Raw genomic sequence first — 24,305 nt, forward strand, 5'->3', positions numbered from 1 at the left:
CCAAGCGACAACACTGCATCAGCCTACGTAACAGAGTATCAACTCTGACTTCCTGAAAGGGTGGAGTAGAGGAGCGGGGGAGAAGACGTCAGATTGTGTGGATTATCTGTTGATCCAATTTAACCTTTTTGACAGTCTATATCAAACTGGGAAACGAGCTTTAAGTGGCACAGCAAGGTCCCAAGAATGACCGAGCAACGGAGTGGCTATCAGCAGGTATGTATAGCTTATATTCGATGAATGTTGGCTAAGTTGTTCGCGACGGCTCCTACTTTCAATATTGCCTGCTTGCTAGGTGGATTGTACAGCTAAATTAGCTGCTACAGGCCGAATAATACAATCGGTCTGGAACTAGCTGGGTTTATTTGCCATGTTGTCAAACATTTTGCCGCATATTGTAGAAGTCTCTTTTCACCAATCAGTGGTATATCTTTACACATGACTATGTATTGAGGACATTTCTGACGTTAACGTTAGCTTGAAATCGGTGTCATGCTACTAGCATGGTTGGAGAGAGGGCGGCTCAAAACAAGACTCACGTAGCCTATTCCATTGCGTTGATGATAGATCAGCACTCCCTACCACATGTAAGCGCCTAGAAACGGTGTCATTTTATTTCTTAGGTTAGATGTTATGTTGTTCTGCTTACAGGTTATAGTTGCGCTGGTGCTCTGTTCATGCTTTGCCCTTTTTACCTTTTCACCAAAAAAGTTTGGTCGGTTTTCAGTCAATTTCAGCAGACTGTAGTCAAACTAGCCTATAACCTCTCAAGAGATTCGAGGTTCGGTTGTTTGTGTGTAAGAAATCCGAGTAAGTGTTCACCTATGGTTGGTAGCGAAATGGTTATTTTGTAACTTAAGCTGCATTGAGAAGATTGTGTCGTCTCTTTAATAGCTCACCAATGAAGAGGAGACAGCAGAAGTGTCTCAAGAAGTGCCCGACGCCCCTCCACCATACAACAGCATTGCAGCGGACAATGCAGGTAACATTAATAGCCCTAGGTTGCACTCTCGGCCTGCTCTGCTCTGCAGGGCCTGCACTGAAACAGAATGCAGAACCTGATTCTGGTTATTCAAAATGTATAGGCTTTCCGTGTTTGGCACCATTACAGCTGCATTTTTAATAAACAGCCGCTCAGAGTCAGGGTGCTTCAGCCATTAAATGGTTAGGGGTGTGTAGTTGAGGTAAGGAGAACAGGATATGTAGTTGAGGCAAGGACAACAGCAACTAAGGTAAGTGATCCTATTACCAGGACGGAGACATAATCACAGTGTAGCATTGTAATGAAGCTGGACAATAGCTGGAGTTGAAACCCAGTGTACACCATGAGTGCTGACCGTTGAAAGACATCTCTCTAACTTGCAGTTATTTACAGTTGCAAATACACAGCCAAATGTCTGTCTTGATTTTTGGAGGTCCTGGGACAGTAGTCATGGTTAGCCTAAACTGGGATCAGTCATGAGCCATGGATACAGTCATGTTACAAGTGTAAATTATACATTTGTCCTTGGCAACCATTTCATTCAGTTTTATGGAGCCATACTTTGAACCTCTGAACGACCTTACCTTTGATATGCCTCATTTGATATTGATTGCATATTCCATTGGATCCCTGCAAGTCAGACTTGACGTTCTCTTCGGGATGTTATCTCTTAACAGCTAATTTCACCTTTAAAGAGGATGGATCTTACCCCCTACCTCCTTCATACAACGTTGCCACAACATTGCCCTCCTATGACGAAGCTGAGAGGACCAAAACTGAAGCAGCACTGCCTCTCGTCACTGGAAGGGTATGGCTCTCTCAGTTAAATTACAAATCAACTCAAAATGACTGTTTTGTCTTTGTGGGCGATATAGCATATTAAAGGCATTTACATTTTTATTTATCTATAATGCATTGTAAGACAAGCAAAGTAGTTGCATGTGTGTGTGCTTTCTTTCTTTTTCTTGGTAGGAGGAAGATTTCATTGCCAGGGATGACTTTGATGATGCTGACCAATTGCGGATCGGAAATGATGGCATTTTTATGCTGACATTCTTCAGTAAGTACCGTATGTGCATTGTGTGCGTTTGCCATTGGCAGCACGGCGTGGATGACTATGGATGATGTACGTTGTTTGATGTTCTCAAGAGTCCTTGCCCGGGTTTCCCAGATTCGTTAAGAAGCACTTAAGTGCCAAGAACTTCTTAGGAGCGCTCTAAGAACGTTCTAAGAACGCTCCTAAGAAGTTCTTAGCACTTAAGAGCTTCTTAACAAATCTGGGAAACCCGGCCCTGATCAGTTTTGATGTGCCCTCTCATTCTACATCTACATTTCTATCCAAAGGTCCACTCTCACCCTTGCCTGCACTATTTGTCTTTCTCCATTTTACCTCCATCGTTTAGTGGCATTCCTTTTCAACTGGATCGGCTTTTTCCTGTCCTTCTGTCTGACCACTTCGGCTGCCGGTCGCTATGGTGCCATCTCTGGGTTCGGTCTCTCCCTGGTCAAGTGGATTCTGATAGTCAGAGTAAGGCCTTTTTTCTTGTCTCGGTTGCTATGGTAACTCCTGGAGACATCCGGCCATTTGTCAGAACTATCTGTGTCAGTAGACGTGGACTAATTATTAAAAACAAAACAAGGTTCATAGATGCCTCCATTAAGTATTAGTCCTGAATATTGAATAGTACTGTACTCTGCTGTGCCATTCTATTTCAGTTTGTATTATTTATTTTTTGCTGTCTGTTTTTTTCCCCCCAGTTTTCTACCTACTTCCCTGGCTATTTTGATGGTCAGTACTGGCTGTGGTGGGTGTTCCTTGGGCTGGGTAAGTATCACTGAGTCTGGTATTTTGTTAGCGAGACATGGGGATTATGCAGCAACATCACATGTCTATGCCTTTTGAACCGCTTTGAGTGGCTAGCCTTCACTGAATGCACGTCTCTGAATGACCTTGCTCATCATTGTCATCCTTCTGAGTTTGAAACTCCTTGTGTGTCTATTGCTTCAGGGTTCCTGCTCTTCTTCAGAGGTTTCATAAATTACTCCAGAGTGCGCAAAATGGCCGACTCCTCCTCATTTTCTACTCTCCCACGAACCAGAGTACTCTTCATTTACTGAAGGTAAATCCTCAGATGTGCAAATATGGGCAGCTGTGTCTGAAATTATTTGCTTTTAGATCGTACACATTGTGTTATGTCATTAGACGCCACTGAAAGTAATTTTATTTTCTCAATATGTATAGATTTAGTGTTTAGGAGAACTAACTAACAAAAATAATAGAAACAAAGCTAAACTAATGAGCAAATCTCCTTTTAAGGTCATCTCAGAAATTCGTCTGTCTGCAGAGGCTTACACATCAAAGGAAGTGAATGAAAAACCAATGTACCATTCAGACATAAATGATTTTTTCTGTTTCTATGTGCACATTTTTACTAATGGATGCTGATAGCTATGTAACCATTTACTCATGAGTGGATAATGTCAAGTGCTATTTTCAATTTAATCTGTGATGCCTTATGTATCATTTGTTAACAATCATGAATTAGCTTGAGGCAAACTGCTCCACTCTGTTGGACTGAAATGATACATTTTGCTTTTAGCCAGGAGGGGGCAGTCTTGTGAAACTTTTTTTCAGAGCTGTATATATATCGATGGCTCTGACTTTTTTAGAAATTAGATTTTCTTGAAAAGTTAATAGAAATACCTGTACTCCATTCCACGCCATCATTTAGTTTCTGGATATGGATGAAAACCTTGACTCTTGAAAGGTTGGGGACTTATTTGTTTTTACTTTGTAAGTAAGTATGTAAACTATAGTGAGTCATTAAATTTAGTGTTTGGTATTAAAAAAAAAAAGATGATGATTTAAATGCAGTGATCCAAATGGTACTGTAGACATGCATTATTTTAAGTAAATCACTGTTGAAATTAATAGCCTACCCAAGCATTATTATGATACATTTATACACAAATATACAGTGCTTTTGGAGATTGTTTTGTGGTCGAAATGAGCAGCTGGTCATATCCAAAAGAAAAGATAAGACAGAAATAATCACACAGAAACCAGGGATTGATTTAGTATTCAGCAGATACTGTTTGCTTTATATAATGACATGTTGAGATTATTTGTTTTCTTTTCTGGTTTTATCAAAAGTTGCACATCCATTAAACTGTCCTCAGGTGAGCAGTTATCCTGTCATGGAGTTTTTGCAATTTGGTGTCAAGTAATATTAAATAAATGTCACTTCAGTAGCAAACACACTGACTTGGTTGGAGTTTGTTATCGAAACCATTTTCAATATATGGTTATAAAATGTTATTTCTTAGTGGGGTAATTTTAACTGCCTGTTTCCCATACATGAATGACGCCTAATCGTTTAACCACAAGATTTTGATTGAGGTTTTAGTGTAGGTCCATGGTTAATTTATGTATGGGTAATCTAGACCTCCTTTCAGTGAGATACTAGTTTGGGGCGTGTTTCCCAAAATCATAGTTGCTAACTAAGTTAGCAGCAACTTTGTTGATTGCAATGCAGTTTCCCATTGCTAACCAACACTTACAGGTTACAACTTACAGGTTAGCAACTATGGTTTGGGAAACACACCCCTGCATACTCAACAGTGCACTAACATTTCCTTCTGACACAAAGAGTGTGGGGCCAATCAGCGACAAGCGGGAATTATACTATAGTTTCAAAATTGAGTGGTTGTGGTAAACGTCATTAGCAACGCTTGCAACCTGCAGTCAGAGGAATGTGTAAAAATACACAGCAAAAGTCGCCTAAATACATCGTTTCCTGACTGGCAATAGGTGAAGTAGGAAGGAACTGGAGGAATCCCTAACCAATGTGATTGGTTTGGCTGGACCAATGATTTCCAAGTTAAACCAGAGTCTACGCATTTTTGTGATACTAGAGTTGGAAACATGTCCCGATCATTAGGGGCCAGACTATTCACAAAATGAAACAAAGCAGGCAGGCTGGTATCACCAGGATATGGGAAACCAGCCCAATGTCCTGTAACTAAGACTGGTTGAAATGTTAACCTGAATGGCCCAAATAGTAGGCAAGTGGTACATTTCATGAAAAAAAGTGTTGTCCTTTCATACATCTTGCAGTGTTAATGGGGAGTGTGTAGCTGTTGTAGTGCATGTGTTGGTACATTTTTGGAGGTCTACATAGCAGAGCAGAAGAATCAAATGATCCTGTGCGAGTAGATAGTTACTCTTTTGTATATACAGCATGTGAAGCAAAACATTCAGGGTACATTCATATTTATGTTTGTGTGAGTGTGGTGGTTACAGCTGAAAACATCTTCCACACCTGTAGCAGCCGAGGCAAATCGAGGCAAACGACTCGATAGGTAGCACTCTCAACTGTGGAGACTAAAGCTATTCTTATTGATTACAAAAACTAAATATAACTATATTTTCACTGTGCAAATATACAAAAGAAGTCATAACAAAATATTTAGCATTTAAAAGAGCTCATTCACAAACACCAAGTCTATTATATAAATAAATATAAATAAAGCTATAATTCCAGTGAGGTGGCATCTCACTTCAGTTCAGATTAGTAAGGACAGCAGGACTTAACTTAACTTAAGAGCTATAGACATTTCTGATCTATGCATAGTGAGTGAGTACACAGAGGCAGGGTTGTGTTAGAAATCTGCAGGTGGTTCAAGTTAGTGGGGTAGGGTATCAAGTTAATGTATGGAGAGGATTCAAGGTATTAGCAGCATGGTTTACAACATTCACACATTTTTTTTCTCACTTCATTGCCAAGCTACTTTTGTTCTTCACTCACGGATCCACCTTCCGAGGGAGGAAGAATATGGCTTTCTGACCAATGTGTGTTCGAGAGCCATTTTTGGTCTTGCCATTCTTCTTAATCCCGGTGTACCAGCTGGGATACTTCTGTGACTGGTAGGTATTGTAATGGTTCTCCTCCAAGTTGTCCAACCAATAGCATTCATCTGTAGCAGAGGCCTGAAACAGAGAAAGGTCATTTGGATGTTGGGATGTGGACACCAGCAAGCACGGATGATGTAAATGATGGATGCCACTTACTGATCCTACCAGCCTTCCATCTCTACCCATGGAAAGGTACTGCCCAGCCTCAATGCCTTGAATGACCACAACACCAGGACTAACTGCCTTCACGTCCAGCACACCTGATCATCAACAACACACAAACATGAAAGGATGAGAAACAGACTGGGCCTAGATTTCATAGTCATCATAGTCAGGTCAAAAATAGTCCTGTCATGTTGCCTCCCACACTGTGAAATTAGGCGTAACTACTATGTCCGATAATCGCTGTATGCTACTAAAATTGGCCTAGCTCGGCTGAAGACCATAAATAGGCATATCGGTTAACCAAAAGCTAATTTGTAGCACAGCAGCGCAAAGGAACGCAACAAGCAATAACGTAGCCTGTAAAATACCGTTCCAAGTGCAGGTGATCACATAGCCAGCCTACGCCTATCACACACACATAGCACACACCACTTCGGTGAGCCGAAGCCTAAAAAGGTAGCTCAACAGCCAACGGATTGATATTAACCATTTTTGGGGGGCAAAAAATATCGCGCAACCTTACTGTAGATATCATTTTCATCTCTGCTGCCTTCAACAGTTCCATCTTCCAGAATCCGAAGGTGATACCCACCATTCATGCAATACAAGCGTAAAATCATTTTATAATCTACAGTTTTAAGTATAAATTCGTTGAAATGGGCTAGCTTTCGTGCGAGAACACCGATAAAAGCCCTCTCACATGCCCGGATTTCCTCTGGTCTTCCCCGATAGTGATCGCCGTGGGAAAAGCCACTGTAATCGACTGGAGAATCTGCAGTGGATGTCAAACGGTAACGCTTGGACTTTGTTGTGATCCGTAGGCTACAAAGTATGTGTCACGCGCATTTTTCACAGGGGTCCACTAGAGTGCACGGCACAGTGGCAAGTGGGTTGCCAATGGAATCGTTCCAGCAACCTCCATCAGCATACAATATACGCAGTTGGCAAATGCAGTGAAATTCTTGCAAGGTGGAAAGATGATAGTCAGTGTTGTGAATGATGTCCAATATTTAAGCTGAGTTCTGCATCTGGTTACATTTTGGTCAGATAGGCCTAAAAAAGGGCAACTTCCTCATGTTTTTATAATAATAATAATAATAATAATAATAATAATAATAATAATTATTATTATTATTATTATTATTATTACTATTGCATTGTGAGTCTACACTTTCTGTCTCTGAAAAAAGGCTGGGAAACATTAGACAACAGATATTGCCCCTGTTCTCAGAATTACATACTCACAGTGAGCCAAAATCCCATTTTATACAAACATTTCATAATATTAAGGGAACATTAATTAAGTAAGCAGACCAGTATTTCACCAAAACTGATCAACAGAGTTGCCTATTAGCCTATCTATGAGTAGTTATGCAATTATGGCACCTTACACTAAGGCCTAGCCATCAAGGATATACACAAGTTCTGTGGAACTGAATGGACCGCTCAACCAAAAACATGTTTGTGAAGGCAGCCAACATGTTATCAACGATGGAACAGCAGGCTATAATCTATGTGGCCAAATCCAGACCACAAGAATGCATACTGTAAATGACTGCACATCATGGGGCAGTAAAATGCATTAGAGTGATACATTATTAAATATATAAGTAAGATTCACCATATAAGAAATATCAACTCCAACTATAAATAGCACCAATTGAATATGCATGGAATGCCAATTACAACAAATACACCTAAATGCTGAAATAAACTGGGTAAACCTGAACGCTTGAGATGGAAAAAACAACCCCCTTACCCTCGAATGAGATGACTGAGTGAGAGAAAGGGTGAAGGAGAGGGGTGGAGTGATGGAGTATGAGAGCAGGGGATAAGAAGATTCCTTCTCAGAGAAGAGACCCATTCCTAGGCCCATTCCAAGGCGACAAGTCGATCTTGTAAGGCCACTTTCCGGTCTTGATCACATAATTACCACCAATACTATGACAAGAATCAATTCAAGACCCAACATGGATACTATAGCTTGACTATAGCATATGAAAATCACTGGAATCACCATCCTAAAGGTCTCTTGGATTGAGCCTGAGGAAAGCAGCCAGATGCTGATAGAAAGCAGGATGGGGTAATTGATTCAACTGCGACCATGCTATAGTTTAACACACAGCCCCAGTGCACTGCCATTCCTGTGAATGCACAGAAGACTTTATGCCAGAAATGAACAAAATAGCAATTGGTCTCAGTTAGCTGAGCATGTAGAGGACCATCTGATTGTCCATTGTCTTGCACCCATATGAAGCTGTGCTCATGCCTTCACTGCATGCACATTTACTTACTAATTTATTGTCAACTGTAAGATTAACTTTACTGAAATCTAGTTGACGTGGTTTAAATACCAATAATGAGGACATCTTGACTCACAAAAAAAGGACGTGGTCATAAACACGTAACATGCACATATTCATGAATGAGATCATATAACATTAGATTTGAAAAGCACATTTATTTTTTTATGAATGATTGCTTATCATAATCGCATGGTTGTTAAGTAGCTTGTTAGGGATTTTTTTTTGTGTGTGTGTGTGTGTGTACAACGGTGTTAACATCATATCAATCAGCATAAAAGTAATGTTTATCAAAAGTACCTCACAACCAAGACGGACAGCTCAACAGAGAAGTGAAGGGGTGAAGAGACCAACATGAACTACTGAGGTTGAATAACAGATGACATAAAAAACTATTCATTTTGGACAAATCTGATGCATATTCTTTACACAGGGTAATATGTACATAGTTGAGATATATGCAGATACAAACAAAAAAACATAAGGGAAAGCCATACACGAGTGAAACACATTTGCCCTTAATATATCTCTTAAGTTAATATCAGGTTTTTTTCCCGTCCTTTATTGATTTGTTGACTTTTTTTTTTTTTTCTTAGAAAATAGATTTTAAACAGTGACAGGGTAGTGCAAAATTCCAAAGGTTTCAGTTGGGCAAGTTACTTTCATATACAGTTTCCCTTCTAATGTGTGTTGAGTCCTATGCACAGTACAAGAGCAGGCATTCACAAATGGGGGGGCTCTTCTTCCCCTTACTGAGGAAACCTCAACGTGATGAACTATAGTGCTATGAACATCAAGAATGGCCAATACCTTTCTCCTGCATTCAGTTCCTTTCATTAGATTTATTCAACATAATCTAATGTGCATCACCCAGTGTGAGATATATGGAAAATGGGATGCAAGATAGGGTTTACATTCATCATCCGGAACAGTTTTAGAGGTGCTAGTTAAGGGATTATACATGACGAAATGGAACAAATAGACTGCATTAAAAAAATGGCTATGCTAAATTATAAAAAATATAAAGATACTAAACAGGTTAGTCATTTCTTTCGAAAGGAACAGTTATGAGTGTTTCAAAATTCGACCTCCCTGAATTGGAATAACACTACACTCATTTAGCGACGCAAGAGAGAGAAAAAGAGAGAGAAAGAGAGACGTGAACACTTAACAGATGAAGCAGACTCAGTTCACTACTGTACTGTATGTGAAAGTAACTTGACGAGGGGGGACAAAAGATGCTTAGAAATAGTTAGTGACATACTTGGGTCATCATCTATGATATCTGGAAAAAAATCACCACAAACTAGGAGGGGGTTACGACATTTGTCATTTACAGCAAAGATCCTTTAGGACTTGTCAACCACTTGACAAGGCCATGCTTTCAGATAACCACTAAGAACTACTGAACCAACGGACATACCTGCGGCCCAAAAAAGTTGAAAAAGCAACCGAGTTAGAAAATGGCTTGTAAGATGGTTCTTTGATTAATTCAACAAAACACACAAGCATGAAATGTTGGCATCTTTAACATTTTACTATTAATGGATAGCTTTATGTGACATGAATGGCATAGTGTCAGATGAGAAAGGAAATGGATTTAGATCTACACAAATAACCAAAACGCAAGATATTATACAAACAGGTGAACTCTGCCACAAGTTCAACACACCCATCTGTACAAAATGGTTACTTTCAAAGGTAAATTCATACTTAGATATGCTTTGAAGCAATATACTGTACTTGCCCCCATGTTAAAATGAACAAGACACATGCACATCAACTTCAATACAAACATGTCTTTGAAAAGCAAAGGGAAAGTAAAAATCACAAAACTTCCTTGTTCCTACTGTTTTTCCCAGTTGCCACAAACACAGAATTTGTGAAAACTATAAGACCTATGTAAAATACCAATGGTTTTAAGAGCAATAAAAAAACGAACAGACAAACAAAACGCAAAACAAAAACGCTCAGGAAGGAAAACAGGGAGGGGGCAGAGTAGTGCCACAGACAACAACGACTATAACTACGCCTGCGGTAGAAGCGCTGTTCAGAGGTGACCATGGCGACTGCCACATTGTGCGCTGGAGAGGGGCTGACGTGAAAACAGACACTTGGAACTACAAACATGCGTGTGTCAGAGCTGGTGGTGGAAACGAGTGAGTCGTGGTGCACTGTGTAATTGTGAACGGGTGTGCGGACCTCAGCCATTGTGTGTGTTTGCTGACACAGTGTGCAACACCGGAAAATGAACAAACTTGCATTTCTTTTTTTCCCTTTCCTGGTTGTTTTTTCGTATACACTTTCGTATAACACATGTTAAGACAAAGTATAGATCCAGGTTGTAATCATTTTCAACTGACTGAAAAAATATATACTCCACACAGAAATGAATGAAATAAATGTTTGGCACAGAGAGAGGATAAATACAGGCATATTATTTTCTGTCTGTTATGGTAGAAAATTCCCCGAGAACCGAACGAGAGGAGAGGCGAAGAGCCCCCTTATCCCTCAGCTGGGCCACAGTTTAACTCAGAGGGCTGAAGGAAGGTTATTGTACACGCATGTCTTTTTTTCTTTTCTTTTTTTTTTTTATCTTTTTCTTTTTCTATTGTTTTTGTTCACTGCTAGAACAAGGAAGAAAAGCACCGATAGGAAAAGCTAGCGAGTGCACTCACGCCAGCGTTTTTTCGTTTTGGAGGAGCACTAAAGCTGCTGAGAAGGAGGCACCCGAGGTCAGCGGCAGACGCTTGGGACGGGCCCGGCCCGGGACTGGGCCAGACCTGAGCCGCCGGAGTCTGCCGCTGGCTGGGAGTGTGAGTGCACGGCAAACAGGTTGTAGGTTGTGGACCTGAGTGAGTGATGAGCACAGGAGGAGGAGAACTGAGCGGGAGAGAGAGAGAGAGAGAGAGAGAAGGAGAGAGGTACTGAGTGAGGTACTGAGTGAGAGGTACTGCTGAAAGAGAGAGCGAGTGAGAGAGAGAGAGAGAGAGAGAGAGGAGAGAGGTACTGAGTGAGGTACTGAGCGAGAGGTACTGCTGAGAGAGAGAGAAGGAGAGAGAGAGAGAGAGAGAGAGAGAGAGAGAGAGAGAGAGAGAGAGAGAGAGAGAGAGAGAGAGATACTGAGCGAGCAAAGGGGGCGGGAGGGGTACAGAGAGAGAGGTGGTCTGCTGCATTGAATAACATATAAAGGTGATTGCACTTTTTTTCTATCATTCCCTGTTCGGATCCAGAAGGAAACGATAAACGTTATACTGACATAGTTCTTTGTGTGTGTATATAGATATAGATATATATATATAGATATATATTTCAGGAAAAAATTGGAGATGAGGTTTACTGTCTATGTCCAAGGCTTCTGTCTGTCTCCCTGCGTTTACTGCGTATGGTTGGAAGTGATAGCCAAGGAATCTGCATTCATGGGTTACAAAGTTAGGCAAACTGGGTTTCCTATGGTCCATGAAAACAACAAAACATGAAACATGAAAACATGAAACACACACAAAAGAGAAACTAACAAATGACACCATAAAGGGAAGAAATTTAGTTCGATTAATGTTTTTTTTTTTTTTTTTGCATTGCATTGCATAATCAATGATCAATTTCAACGGTGACAATAGTGATCAAAACAAATGGCTTCCTTATTTGCTAATTCATTAGCTCTGTACACATTAAAATACAGCCACTTTAGCCGTTCATTAAAGCCTTCGATAAAAGTGCTCCAAAAGTTGCATCTTTGAGAGAGGTGTCCAATGAAACTACCATAGGAGGAGTATGAATACCATCGTCTGCATGGTCACTGTGTCAGTAAGGATCACTTGCATTTTTAGGTGTCTCCTGGGTACCACTGAGCTGCCAAACACCAAACGGCCAGTTTGAGAGAGAGAGAGAGAGAGAGAGAGCGAGAGAGAGGAGGAACAACAACTGCCAGTGCAAGTAAAATTACACAACTACAATCAATCAAACATGATACGGTGTTTACCATTGTGAATGCAGGAGCAATAACGTTTGAGAGCAAAGTAAAAAAAAACAAAAAAAAAAACAGGAAGAAACAGGAAATGGCTAAAAATGAGACCAAAGCTACAAAAAGGCACATAATATCCCTTTCTTTCGACATGTTCAGAACATGTTTTGCCCATTCATGATTCTACAAAAATCAGATTAGATCAACCGTATAGACTAAATAAGACTGCTGTAGTTGATGCTGTACATCAGATTCCATATATCTGTTTGCTTACAGACAGTGCTGTATCTCTTGTGCTGAACTTAACAAGTGCCATGACTGTTACAAACCTAAAACCTTGTTCTGATTTGTGAACTCTGATATCAAAGTTTCATAGGAGAAAAAATTCCCAACAAAAGGTAGATGGAAATAAGTGCTATTTGGGTTGGGAGGGAAAGAAGGGTTGGTGGAAGAGGATTGGGATGTAGCCTTATGCTTATGACGACCTGTAAAAGTGTATAAATGTAAAAATGTTACCACTACATACTGATTAGCCATGTCATTTTTACTATGGAATCTCAACGTCGAAAGTCATACACCTGAGACAGCAGTTGCGGTTCGTTTTGTTTCGATCCAAGAGTCACAACGTATGCCATTGCAGCCCCATTGGGCTTGCCAATTCTTTCAAAGGAAACCAACAAAAACAACAACAACGACAACATCAACAACAAAAACATGATTGGATACTAAAAATGTCTTTTTACGTTACTCCACGTTTGACTCTTATCTTGCTCCGCACGTTATGTCCTGTCTTTCTCCACCGGATGGGGCGTCTGCGTTCGGTGCTTGCATACAGTCTGTGTGATCCCTGTGTGATCCCTGTGTGATCCTGCAGTCCTCCTGTTCGCCCCTGCCCAAGTCATCGCCCTTTCACTGGGGGCGGGGGGCAGGGGGGGTGGAGGGGGAAACACCAGTCCCGCGTTGCGCTGTGGGTACGTTGAGGTGACCAGAGAGGTGGTGAGTGTCTCTTTAAGGCATTGCGTTCCTGCCGCAGCGGTGTGTGTGTGTGTGTGTGTATCTGTGTGTATGTGTGTGACGGGGGCGGGGGGGTGGGGGGGTCAGAGGTTGGGGGGTAGGGGGGGCAGTCACTTCTGGTGAAAGAGCAGCGGTTTGACACTCCCGGCTTTGAATTTTGGTAACTGGTTACTGATGATCTCCGCCAACATCTCTGGAAACTCCACGCTCAGGGTCTTGTTGACGAACGTGTAGAAGCAGAAATTCAGCAGGCCGCCTACCATCTGAGGAGGAGGAGGTAAACACACTTGAGTGATCCGGCGAAATAAAGGTCATAGTGTTTACCCACGTATAGGATTGGTGTCATGTGCTTTACTGCATAGACACTTACCTGTTCAATTATGCTTTCACTGTGACTTTGCAGTCACAAACTTATCAAACTTTGTCATTTCCACAACTGATAACGCTAAATTGACTTTTAGACATCCCTTTCTAAATCATCACCCATATGCTGAGACCCACAGATGCTTGGACGCATGCAACATAAAGCACTACTCAGTGACGCGGGGCGAGTGGAGAGTGCGGGAGTCTTACATCATGCATGGAGTCCAGTAGCTTAGTGAGCTGGTAGAACCTCTGCCAGTTCTGGCTGGAATTCTCCTCGCGCTTCACGATGGCCTTCCCGAGCTCCTTGATGTAGGACATCCGGATCTCGTCGAACACCGACTGGCTTTTCAGACCGTCCTTGGGCACTGAGGAGGAGGAGGGACAGAATTGGACAAGGAATAAAAGACTACTCTGATCTTTGAAACTAAACCCGCAGTCTGACTGCTACAAGTAGCAACTGGTGAGGACGGAGCACATACTGCATGAGCAGCAGAGGCAATGATATTCCCTACATGGGTATTATTTGCTCTTATCTATTACTGCTCCATGGTGTCCCCCCCCCCCCCCCCCCCCCATGCTTTTTGCACTTATCCTGCCCCTCCCTACTACTAACCCCCCCCCCACACACACACCCCGATATGTACAATAGGCGATGGAACTGACAATTGACAATTTCACTGCATTCCTTACATTAGTAACAAATAAACATCCTTGTATTTGAGTGACTCTAGCGCATGAGATTATATTCATTACAGTTCATGTAATATGTAGACCACAACAAGAGTGTATTCAGCCAAACACACAAGGGCGCTAACACATACACACACAAACACACAAGGGCGTAACACTTACACACGCACACACACACACACAAACACACAAGGGCGCTAACACTTACACACGCACACACACACACACACACACAAACACACACTCCGGATGCTCACCGGTGCTGAGCAGCAAGAGGACCTTCATGCACAGGTACTCGTCATTGGACACCTGCAGACGCACAAACTCGTTGGAGATCTTCAGCATCTGCTCACACTGGTCGGCCATATATGGAAGCTTCATGCGCTCCCTGCAGAAATTGCGCACGCACAGACACACACACACACACACACACACAGATGGACTTCATTACCACACTAAATACTGAGCCAAGCAAAGAGCATATCACAACACTAATAAAGTTTTTAAGTCTTACAAGTCTGACGGAGACTTAAAGGAGAACTCCACCATTTTTCACATAAATCTCAAAGTTTCTTGAGGTCCGCACAGTAGCACCAATTGTTTTTCGTCATTTTTAATTTATACTGACAGTACTCATTGACTTTGACCAACAGAGATCTATGTGGAAAAACTGCCGTTGGAGTTTTCCTTGTTGAAAACTTCCATGTCAATCCGCAGAAGCTGAGCTAGAGGCAACGCTGTTTGGGTGCACGTACTCATTGATAACCAAGTCGGGGGCGAAGCAGAGCATGTTGCCGTTGCACTGCTGGTAGGAGCGCCAGCCCAGACCGAACGACATGAGGAAGAGCCACGAGCACTGGAGCAGGGTCATCTGGTCGTCAAGGTGAAGGTTACGGAACCCTGGAGGAGGGAAGAAGAAATGACGCCGTGGTTACAGAATGGCACGGAGGGGAAAGGGCCACTGATCTCAAAAGAACACTGGGCTGAGCAATGGAACGATTCTGCCCGATATATCATAAATGACCCCAATGTATTTCAATTATGTGCGTGTGTGCGTGTGTGTGTGTATGTATGTGCGTGTGTGTGTGTGCGCGCACACGCTTGTGTGAGTGTGAGTGTGTGTATATCAGGGCTCATACCTGGCAGTGCTTTAGCCCACTTGTGTGTATGCGCGTGCGTGTGTGTGTGTGTGTGTGTGCATCAGGGCTCATACCTGGCAGCGCTTTAGCCCACTTGTGTGTGTGTGTGTGTGTGTGTGTGTGTGTGTGTGTGTAAGTGTGTGTGTGTGCGCATTAGGGGCCCATACCTGGCAGCGCTTTGGCCCACTTGACAGCGGAGATGACCTGGCGCCCCCCGAGGCGGTTGAGCGTGGTCATGAGGCGCGTGGAGGTGTCGGGCAGCGTGCTGTCGTAGCCGGCGTAGACGGTGTCGGGCTCGATGGCCTTGAGCAGCGACAGCATGGACGGCACCAGCTGGGGCATGGCTTTGGGCACCAGCGGCCGCGCCTCGGGCAGCACGGGCGGGGTCAGCTCGCTCACCGCCACCGCCGCCGCCGGCTGCTGCTGCTGCTGGACGCCCTTTAAGCGATTCAGCTTCTTCGTTTTACGAGCTGGAGGAAACGAGACACGTGGACAGAAACACTTTTACAAACGTGTGCCGCTTTTAGACATTTTTAAATGTCTTTGCACTTCTGCGGACGAATGGTCTGTCTACGGCAAAGGATAGTCTAAATACTTATGACGGAACGCCGGAGCAACACAGATGTTTACTTTTGAATTTTTTACTAAATTTTAAGGCGGTACTGGTTTTAATTTTGCTATCATTACTGCAATGCCAAGGCAAAAATGAATTTCCTTCAGTTGTGTATCAGAGTTCAACAAGTTCTAGTGAACTGATAGCCAATAACATCCTAGTTAACAACATCAAAAGTAAACGGACCGGACAGTTGAAAAGGGCCGAACAGTTTGATTTGCAGTGCATGAGTCGGCGTTTAGAGAGCTGGTTAAGAGCTGGCAGGGTGCAGGTTTACCTTCCAGGTTCATCCCAGCCATTAGACACTTTCTGAAGCGACAGGCTGGGCAGTTCTTGCGGCGGATCTTGTCGATGATGCAGTCATTCCGTCCGGCGCACAGGTAGTTGTGCTGACCTGTGAGACGACAAAACAGGGTTTGACAGGTCAAAGATGAGCCAGTGGGAAGTGATTCAAAGCTGATCAGGAAGCCAATAAGAATGTAGACAACTATGACAGAATTCTAAAGAGACCAATGAGAAAGCTGAATTCTGATGAAACATCCAATTAGACAATAGAGTACCGAAGCCATGACGTGGTGTTGCCAAGGTAGTAATTTCACTGGAACTAAACAAACCAATCTAACCTAACCTTTCTATTACACCTGCCAGAGAATCTGTGCTATGTGGCTAAGCTGCGGCCTAGCAGGTAAAGCACGTTTAAATGGCTATAGCCTATATTTAAAACAATTTATTAGGTAGAAATGTGTTGCCACATGTCTACCTATACGCAATGCCATTGATGCCACTTCAAAAGTGTGTTAATTTCCAGTTAAACAGCCATCACGGAAACGACACGTCACACTTTGGAGCTCTATTCAATAGTGACAGGGAGAAAATTGTCCATTGGTGGTGTCTACTGCTGAGCACTGACCTTCCACGGCCCTCTTAAAGAAGACCTTGCAGCTGCCGCAAGTGAGGACGCCATAGTGGCAGCCCGAGGCCTCGTCGGAGCACACCAGGCAGATCTTGTGGGCCGCCCCGCCAGGCTTCTGCCCCGAGGGGGACACACTGCTGGTGGAGTCTGACCTGAGGACGGACAAGAGGGAGGGGTAGGGGGTCATCAACTTGTTTTGAGATGGGGGGGGGGGGGGGGGGGGGGAACAAAACATCGACATTCTCAATACACCAATAGATGAGTTGACCGTACAGAAACAATATTTCACAAAGAAATTAATATTCTGTGAACAGCCCACATAGTAAAAAACGGAGCGCAGAAAACCAAAGACTACACGCATACATATGTAACACATCCATGTTTTGGTTTCATAGTAACATCCCTATGATGCACACCATATAACAAATTAAAAAAGGCAAAAAGTTTCGACAACTTCAGCCGGATCACTGAATCCCGTGTTGCTATTAAAAGGCAGCTGTTTTTCCTCCAACATTTCCCATTCACTCCTCAAAAGTCTGTCCTATTTTCCAGCAGAGGGACTTGAGTGAGTGTGTGTGGGCGGCTGCAGCTGGTTGGATTCTGGTACTTGATTATTTAGCACGGAGAGAGACAGAGTGAGAGAGTGAGAGAGAGAGTGTGTGAGAGAGAGAGAGAGAGAGAGAGAGAGAGAGAGAGAGAGAGAGAGAGAGAGAGAGAGAGAGAGAGAGAGAGAGAGAGAGAGGAGAGTGAGAAAGACAGAGATGAGCGGTTCCTCGGTACCGAAAGTGGCATCTCGTCCTCCCCCGTTAGGCGTGACAAGAGCGATGACCTGTGCAGAGGACAGGGAAGGGGGCGTGTGCCTCGGCTTCCATGGCTCTTTCCCGCACTGCACCACCAGGGGGAACCTGTGAGCCTCCGCTGGCCACATGGGCTGCTCCTCCCCCCTGGCTCTGAATGACTCTTTCCCTCCTTTCCTCTTGGTCTCCCTCTCTCTCTCCCTCCCTCTCTCCCTCCCTCCCTCACTCACTCTCTCCGCATGAAGCCGCATTATGGACGCCCACACAGTTGGAGGGCATGCAGCAGAAGCCTGCAACACACAGTGCAGCAGCATGGCCCACATGCACATTTGCGGCTGCGCGCCAATCACACACACCGCCAACACTTACACACACACACACACACACACACAAAACGTAAACATGTGTACATACTGTATGTATGTATGTGTGTGTGTGTGTGTGTTTATGTGTGTGTGTCCTACATACGAAAACATAAACAAGTGTGTGGGCACGCCCCATCACTGCATGTGGTTTCCTTTGGTAGAGATGCCACAACAGAAGCGTAGCGTCCCGTCCCATCACTGCACTGCACTGGCACTATATTGTTTGGTGAGTGGTTTTTTTCCCTTCTTCCTCTTCTTCGACCCAACGCGCCATTCCCTCTCTTTTTCTTGCCCTCCCTCTGCTCCACCCTGGTCCCTCCCTTCTCCAACCGCCCCCCCCCCCCCCCTCCTCCTCCATATGCTGAAATCCTTTTTCAAGCTGTTACATAAGTGCAGGTCTGTTTTCACTCCCTCGCCACTGGGGGTGTGATGGGGTGTGTGTGTGTGTGTGTGTGTGTGTGTGTGTGGGGGGGGGGGGGGGGTCACTGACCACTGGTGTGGAACTAACTAGGGAGGTGTTGAGCGTGGGGGCGGGGGCTTCCACAGGATGCTCAAGGGTGTTGGGGTGACTGGGCGGAGCCGCTGCTCAAGGGTGTTGCTGGTGCTACTACGTATATATACACATACAGCTCTTCATTAATAACCTGTAGCATCGCCTGTTTGCCCTGATATAATGCAACCCAGAAGAGAGGGACAGCAGAAATAAATGGGATTATGAATCAAACCTAATCCAGAGAGAGAGAGAGAGAGAGAGAGAGAGAGAGAGTGTGTGTGTGTGTGAGAGAGAGAGTGAGAGACAGAGAGAGAGATGGGGTGTGTGTGCAGGGGTAACCAAACTCAAACCGACAGGCTTTCGGACGTCTGGAACAAAACCCCTTTCAACGCCCAGCATGGCATATTTGGGTCAAACTATAATGCTCACTTTCATGCGACCGCCCCCATTCCCCACCCCTCCGAACTTAGAATGCAAGATCTGTCAGAGTACATTGAGTTTGACAGTGTGTGTGTGTGTGTGTGTGTGTGTGTGTGTGTGTTCGAGACAAGAAGCTTAAAGCCAGAGCCCCACCTGACAGCAGGGGGTCTGTCAAGTGTGACATTAGAACAAACGACCCTGCCACCACGACTGTAGTCTCGTCCGTCAAACATAATTAATAATAGCAGAGCAGTAAACACAACTTCTAAAAAGAGAAACGGGTTTGTTTACGGACGCTTTTTTTTACGCCCTCCGAGACCGCAATAGGGGTGGTGGGTGACTAGGCGGCTCTCAGCGCCATCTGTTATGTCACATGATCGGTGGGGTGGGTGGCTGTGGGGTGGGAGGGTAAGACGGGACATGTGCTGCTGAGCTGTGACTGGCCGAGCGACGGTATGGAAATTCCCCTCCTCACCTACAGCAGAGTGGCCTCGGGCGTTTACAACTGACATGGACAAACTCCAAGCAGGCTGACACTTCTAGAGCCATTAGAAACTTCCAGAGCCACACAATTGTCTTCTAATGGCCGCACCCACAAGGAGGCATGTGCGTAAACATTCTCCTACTATTACTGGACACACATCATCATTATCACACGTGTTTTCATCCCGCGATGACAAAAGAAACTAGGTGTATTTGGACAATGGGAATGCATTGCTAATTGAACTTTGACATTTACAATAAACCGACAAACAAAGCAACCGTAAGCTTCTGAGAACTTTTCTCAAGCCGTTTCCAAAGGTTATTGCAACCAGTGATGCTGTACAGTAGTTATGCCATTATTACATCAGCTTACAAGTACAATGCAAAGGAAATGTTGTTACTTGCTACTGCTGTTGTTGAGAATAAAAAAGTGCTGCTTGTGGTTAAAACAGCAGCTGTTGTTTAAACAAAGCAAGCAACAACATTTCTTTAGCATGTGTTTCCTTAATCACTAGTCCTCGGGTGGCCGTCGTATGTTGCTCTGTTGCCCCGTGAGTCCATAGGCTACTGCTGGAATGACTTACTGCTGGGCTAATTCTGACAGTGTGCGGTCTGGTATGTCACACAGTTCAGCTCAGTTCTTGCCAGCTTTACATTTTTCCATACTTTCCCCCACGAGTGCTTTTTTCAATCTCAAGAGCAACAGGCACAACATGACCCACCGCAGGATACTTAAGCCTCGAATTACAGTGTAATTGTTCACATTTTGCTAACTTTGACAATTTAGCCTATGTCAACACTGTTGAGCTCCACAACTTTTGAAGTGTTTCTTTAACTTTTTAAAAACAGCAATGACTCCCACACAGATATTCCACACAATAGAGTAAATTCTCTGCCATCTTTTTTTCATTCATGTGACATTCTTCCTCATCATCAGATGTGTGCAATTATCTGATCAAGGAGCTTTTAACAACTGCCTGGTATTGCCCGCACATGAAGGCAAGGATTGGCAGATATAGCTGTTCACTGGACACATGCCTGAGACATTGACTTATAAATACATGCCCACCACAGTATCTTATAGCATTAATACTGCATGTGCTCATGCCACTGTAATGTACAAATGGTGGCCTACATCAATCAGTGCTCTCTTTCCCTGAGAGAAACACACACACACACACACACACACACATTAGAGAGACATTCACATTCTCATAATTATCACGTCTAATTAACTCTGATAGGGTTACACTCACTCCGAACACACGTCTAAGCTGAGCCCATGTTCACACATTAATATTTCATATTAACTCCAGGAACGGGCACAGCCCAGGCACCGTTTTAAACAAGCTCAAACGAGTTTGCCTCAGCTGCACCGACCGACCAAGCGACCGAGCATCAGCGTGCTACCAGCTCACAGAACACAGAACACGCCCACACACGGGTCAGGAAATGGTGGCAACCTTTCAAGACGACCTATCTGCTCGGGAGGTTAGTCGCGCAGTAACCTGCGGTGACCTGGCTCAGCTAGTCACGCAAGCGAAGCAAGGCAACAGAAAAACAAAAGACGCTTCCTTCATCAAATCAGATTAAAGACTCTATGCACTCGATCAGAAGTGCTGATGCCCCCACAGTGTGTCAGTGTGTGTTTGGCTGAGCAGCAAAGTCATCACCACATTTACAAAACAATTTGCATCTTGTTCAGCAGAATCGAACAAGCTGCAGCAGATGAAACTGCATCACGGCCAACAGAGCATTTGTGTGTGTGTGTGTGTGTGTGTGTGTGTGTGTGTGTGTGTGTGTGTGTGTGTGTGTGTATGCATGCATGATATTTAGACCCTTCTCCTGATGCCCTTTAGTAGCCTCATACACACAAGCAGCAGAGCAAGTACTCAGACATTGTGAGCTTCGCTGACAAAATGAGGGACATCAGCTGTTTACCATTGAATCCTCCCCCCCCCCCCCCCCCGTTCCAGAATTTGTATTTATGTATTCCAATTCAGAACGCCCATTAGCAGCACATCTGCGGACAAGCTAGATCTCGTCGGGTCTGGATGAATATAATGAATGAATAACAAGAGTCGGTCCTTTTGGCCACAGTCTTAATGTTTGGGTCCAGGCAATCTAATACTGAGCGCAAGTATTTTATTTACGTAGCGCATTTTCCATGCACAGAGCGCAACACAAACTGCTCCACATACAAGACACAAACGTGACACCAAGACATAAACAAACTAATTTACAAAATAACAAATGAAAAGCAAGACGAGAGATGCCGAGTAGAGTGAGCAGAGTAATCGGCAGCGTGCCCATGACACCGAGACAAACAAGACAGACAACAAACAGATTACTAAAAAGAAAAAAAGAAAAGAAATAATAACAACACAAAACCAAATTCAACGTTAAACAAACAAAATAGGCTTAGCAACACATGGCCATTGTGCAGTGACGACAACAACACACACAAAGACAAAAACACGACGACATAAACCATATGGTGCTCCTGAACCATAGAGTGCGGTGGAAGACCAGGTCAGCGGACCTCCTCAGTTCCTCCATTGCAGCCGCTGAAAAGTCAGGCCGTGGGAAGACGGAGGCTAAATGTGTGAATCACACTGTGAATCACTACGGATGAAAGCCACTGCATAAAAAAAAACGACAGATAGGCTTAGCCTTTGACTCAGAGAATAATTGCTAAGTGTGGAGAGGCAAGAATTGGAGGTAGTGGTTCGGCATTCTGCCCACTGTAGGAATTGCTGGTGATTGTTGCTGGCGTGACTTTGTTACATTAGGCGAATGGAAAATTTGGAGGTCGGAGAACCATGCCCCTTCTGTTCAGTTTGGTTCGATGCAGCGGGCACCTCAACTGTGCCACGCAGACGGGAATCATTCCGTCCACTCCCTGGCGCGCCATCCCCCTGTGCCAGTCACGGCAGGACGAGATGCCGTGCAGACTTAGGAGACGGCAAAGAAAGAAAGAAAAAAACAACAACAGCAAGGGGAAAAAAAGAAAAAGGAAGTGTTTCTTCCCTAAGGTGATGAGCCACAAATAGAATCTGAAAAATTGAGGAACCTGTTTGCAACTGAGGGCCAACCCGCAAACAGACAAAAATGTCCGACGTTACAGAGGCCTTCGCTTAATCTGTGCATTAGAAAACATTCCCTTTAGAGTTCATGTGCTGCTTATTGGACCAAATGCATTTCATATCAGAATTAACATCTGATTACATGTGCAGCTTTTCTGAATTGCAAAGTGCACCAATGCACGTACGCACACACACACAAACACACACACACACACACACACACACACACACACACACACACACACACCATTTACATACATTAGTATGAACTGCACTTCAACATCTTATGTTCACTTCTCCTTCTCTCTATAGATCGGGTTTCACAGCCCCCACCCTGAAAGCAAACAGTGACACGTAACCTCACAGCTCTCTGGTCGCGCATAAACATCAGACAAGCACGACGGCCGTGGTATTTGCATTCGAAAAGCCATACGTATAGTATAGCCATACATTCTGATTCTACACTACATATTTATGTTCATGTGAGGAGTGTTTGTGACATGTGTACACGCATGTTATACATTTAAGGCGTATTTTGTATACATCTGTTCTGGTGTCAAAGCGTGCATATATCTATGCGTGACCGCTCCTGTCACACTGATCTCACACCCAGCCTCAAGACCTGTTCTCCGTCCTGCAGGTCAGACGGAGGACAAAGCAGCACCCCGATCTCTCTGACACAAAGACGGGACACACCTCGGCATGAGGCCCATCGCAGGAGGCCCTGGCTGCACCGGGTCAGCAACTGAAAACGCTCCGTTCGCATAGCGTAAAAAATGGTTCTAGATTAGACTGCTGATGCTTTTCCCAATGGGTACGCCATCACGTCTGGCGCAGCCAGTTCCATTGATTGCGGTGGCATGTGATCAGGGGTCAAAATCAACTTTTTGAAATGTGAATATCTACCAGCCAGAGACAGATGAACTGGTGAAATCCACCAGCCATTCAATAGGAAATGCGTATTTTCTGTCTGAAATCTACCAGCCAACTTCAAAATTTACCAGCATTTGGCTGGTGGCTGGTGCTAATTTTTGAGCCCTGCGTGTAATTGTTGCAGCAAACGTTCCGCGAACAGAACACTTCAGTGACGCGCCCTGTGTTGCCTCCGTGTGAGAAACCAGCATCCCTCACCGTTAACACCACAAATCTGATATCTGCACCCAGCAGACCTAAACATGCGCCCCCAGACAATGGGCAAACGTATAGGACAGGAGACACCTGCAGTTCAAACATTTCCTTCATATATATATACAGACAGGTGCTCTTTGCACAGGAGCCAAGAGAGAGACGCGCCTAGTAGGCAGCCCTGTAGAGAGGAGAGAGGGGTGCACTCAAACTTCCAGCAAACTAAGTCAAAAGAGACCAAGACAACTGTGTCCCAAACTCTAGCACAAAGTAGGCCTGAGTGAGGGACGACCGGAGTCCCTAACAACCGACACAGTGGCGCTAACACAGTCCCTCACACCGTCACACCCTGAGCCGAAGACCGACCTTGACAACACCTTTCTCAGGCTACGCCTACAGTACATTGGAGGCCTTAGCCTTAGCCTGATTAATGCATATGGCTTCATGCACGATGACCTCAACTCTAAATTGC

General features: G+C 44.1%; 3 protein-coding genes across 3 annotated transcripts in view; 1 reads left to right on the forward strand and 2 right to left on the reverse strand.

Annotated features, from left to right (window-relative positions):
• The first annotated feature begins 13 nt into the window (after positions 1 to 13).
• LOC134068687 (NEDD4 family-interacting protein 1-like) lies at positions 14 to 4,239 on the forward strand. The gene is made up of 8 exons (XM_062524396.1): positions 14 to 216; positions 895 to 982; positions 1,660 to 1,790; positions 1,955 to 2,042; positions 2,386 to 2,510; positions 2,741 to 2,807; positions 2,991 to 3,102; positions 3,300 to 4,239. The coding sequence occupies exons 1-7, from the start codon at positions 187 to 189 to the stop codon at positions 3,098 to 3,100; spliced, it is 639 nt and encodes a 212-aa protein (XP_062380380.1). The 5' UTR covers positions 14 to 186; the 3' UTR covers positions 3,101 to 3,102; positions 3,300 to 4,239.
• On the reverse strand, positions 4,235 to 6,751 carry fgf1a (fibroblast growth factor 1a). The gene is made up of 3 exons (XM_062524397.1): positions 6,586 to 6,751; positions 6,054 to 6,157; positions 4,235 to 5,972 (listed from the first exon to the last, which is right to left on the reverse strand). Exons 1-3 carry the CDS (start codon positions 6,680 to 6,682, stop codon positions 5,787 to 5,789), a joined length of 387 nt encoding a protein of 128 aa, XP_062380381.1. The 5' UTR covers positions 6,683 to 6,751; the 3' UTR covers positions 4,235 to 5,786.
• Positions 6,752 to 11,379: 4,628 nt separating this feature from the next.
• nr3c1 (nuclear receptor subfamily 3, group C, member 1 (glucocorticoid receptor)) overlaps positions 11,380 to 24,305 on the reverse strand; it is a 21,480-nt gene continuing 8,554 nt past the window's right edge. Inside the window, exons 3-9 of the mRNA XM_062525256.1 lie at positions 17,062 to 17,216; positions 16,429 to 16,545; positions 15,706 to 16,008; positions 15,155 to 15,299; positions 14,657 to 14,787; positions 13,917 to 14,074; positions 11,380 to 13,606 (exon numbers count right to left, since the gene is read on the reverse strand). Of these exons, the coding sequence (XP_062381240.1) occupies positions 13,454 to 13,606; positions 13,917 to 14,074; positions 14,657 to 14,787; positions 15,155 to 15,299; positions 15,706 to 16,008; positions 16,429 to 16,545; positions 17,062 to 17,216 (1,162 nt within the window). The 3' untranslated portion in view covers positions 11,380 to 13,453. The remainder of the gene's footprint in view (positions 13,607 to 13,916; positions 14,075 to 14,656; positions 14,788 to 15,154; positions 15,300 to 15,705; positions 16,009 to 16,428; positions 16,546 to 17,061; positions 17,217 to 24,305) is intronic.

The sequence above is a fragment of the Sardina pilchardus genome, chromosome 21, assembly GCF_963854185.1.
Source record: "Sardina pilchardus chromosome 21, fSarPil1.1, whole genome shotgun sequence".
In the NCBI taxonomy this organism is placed as follows: Eukaryota; Metazoa; Chordata; class Actinopteri; order Clupeiformes; family Clupeidae; genus Sardina; species Sardina pilchardus.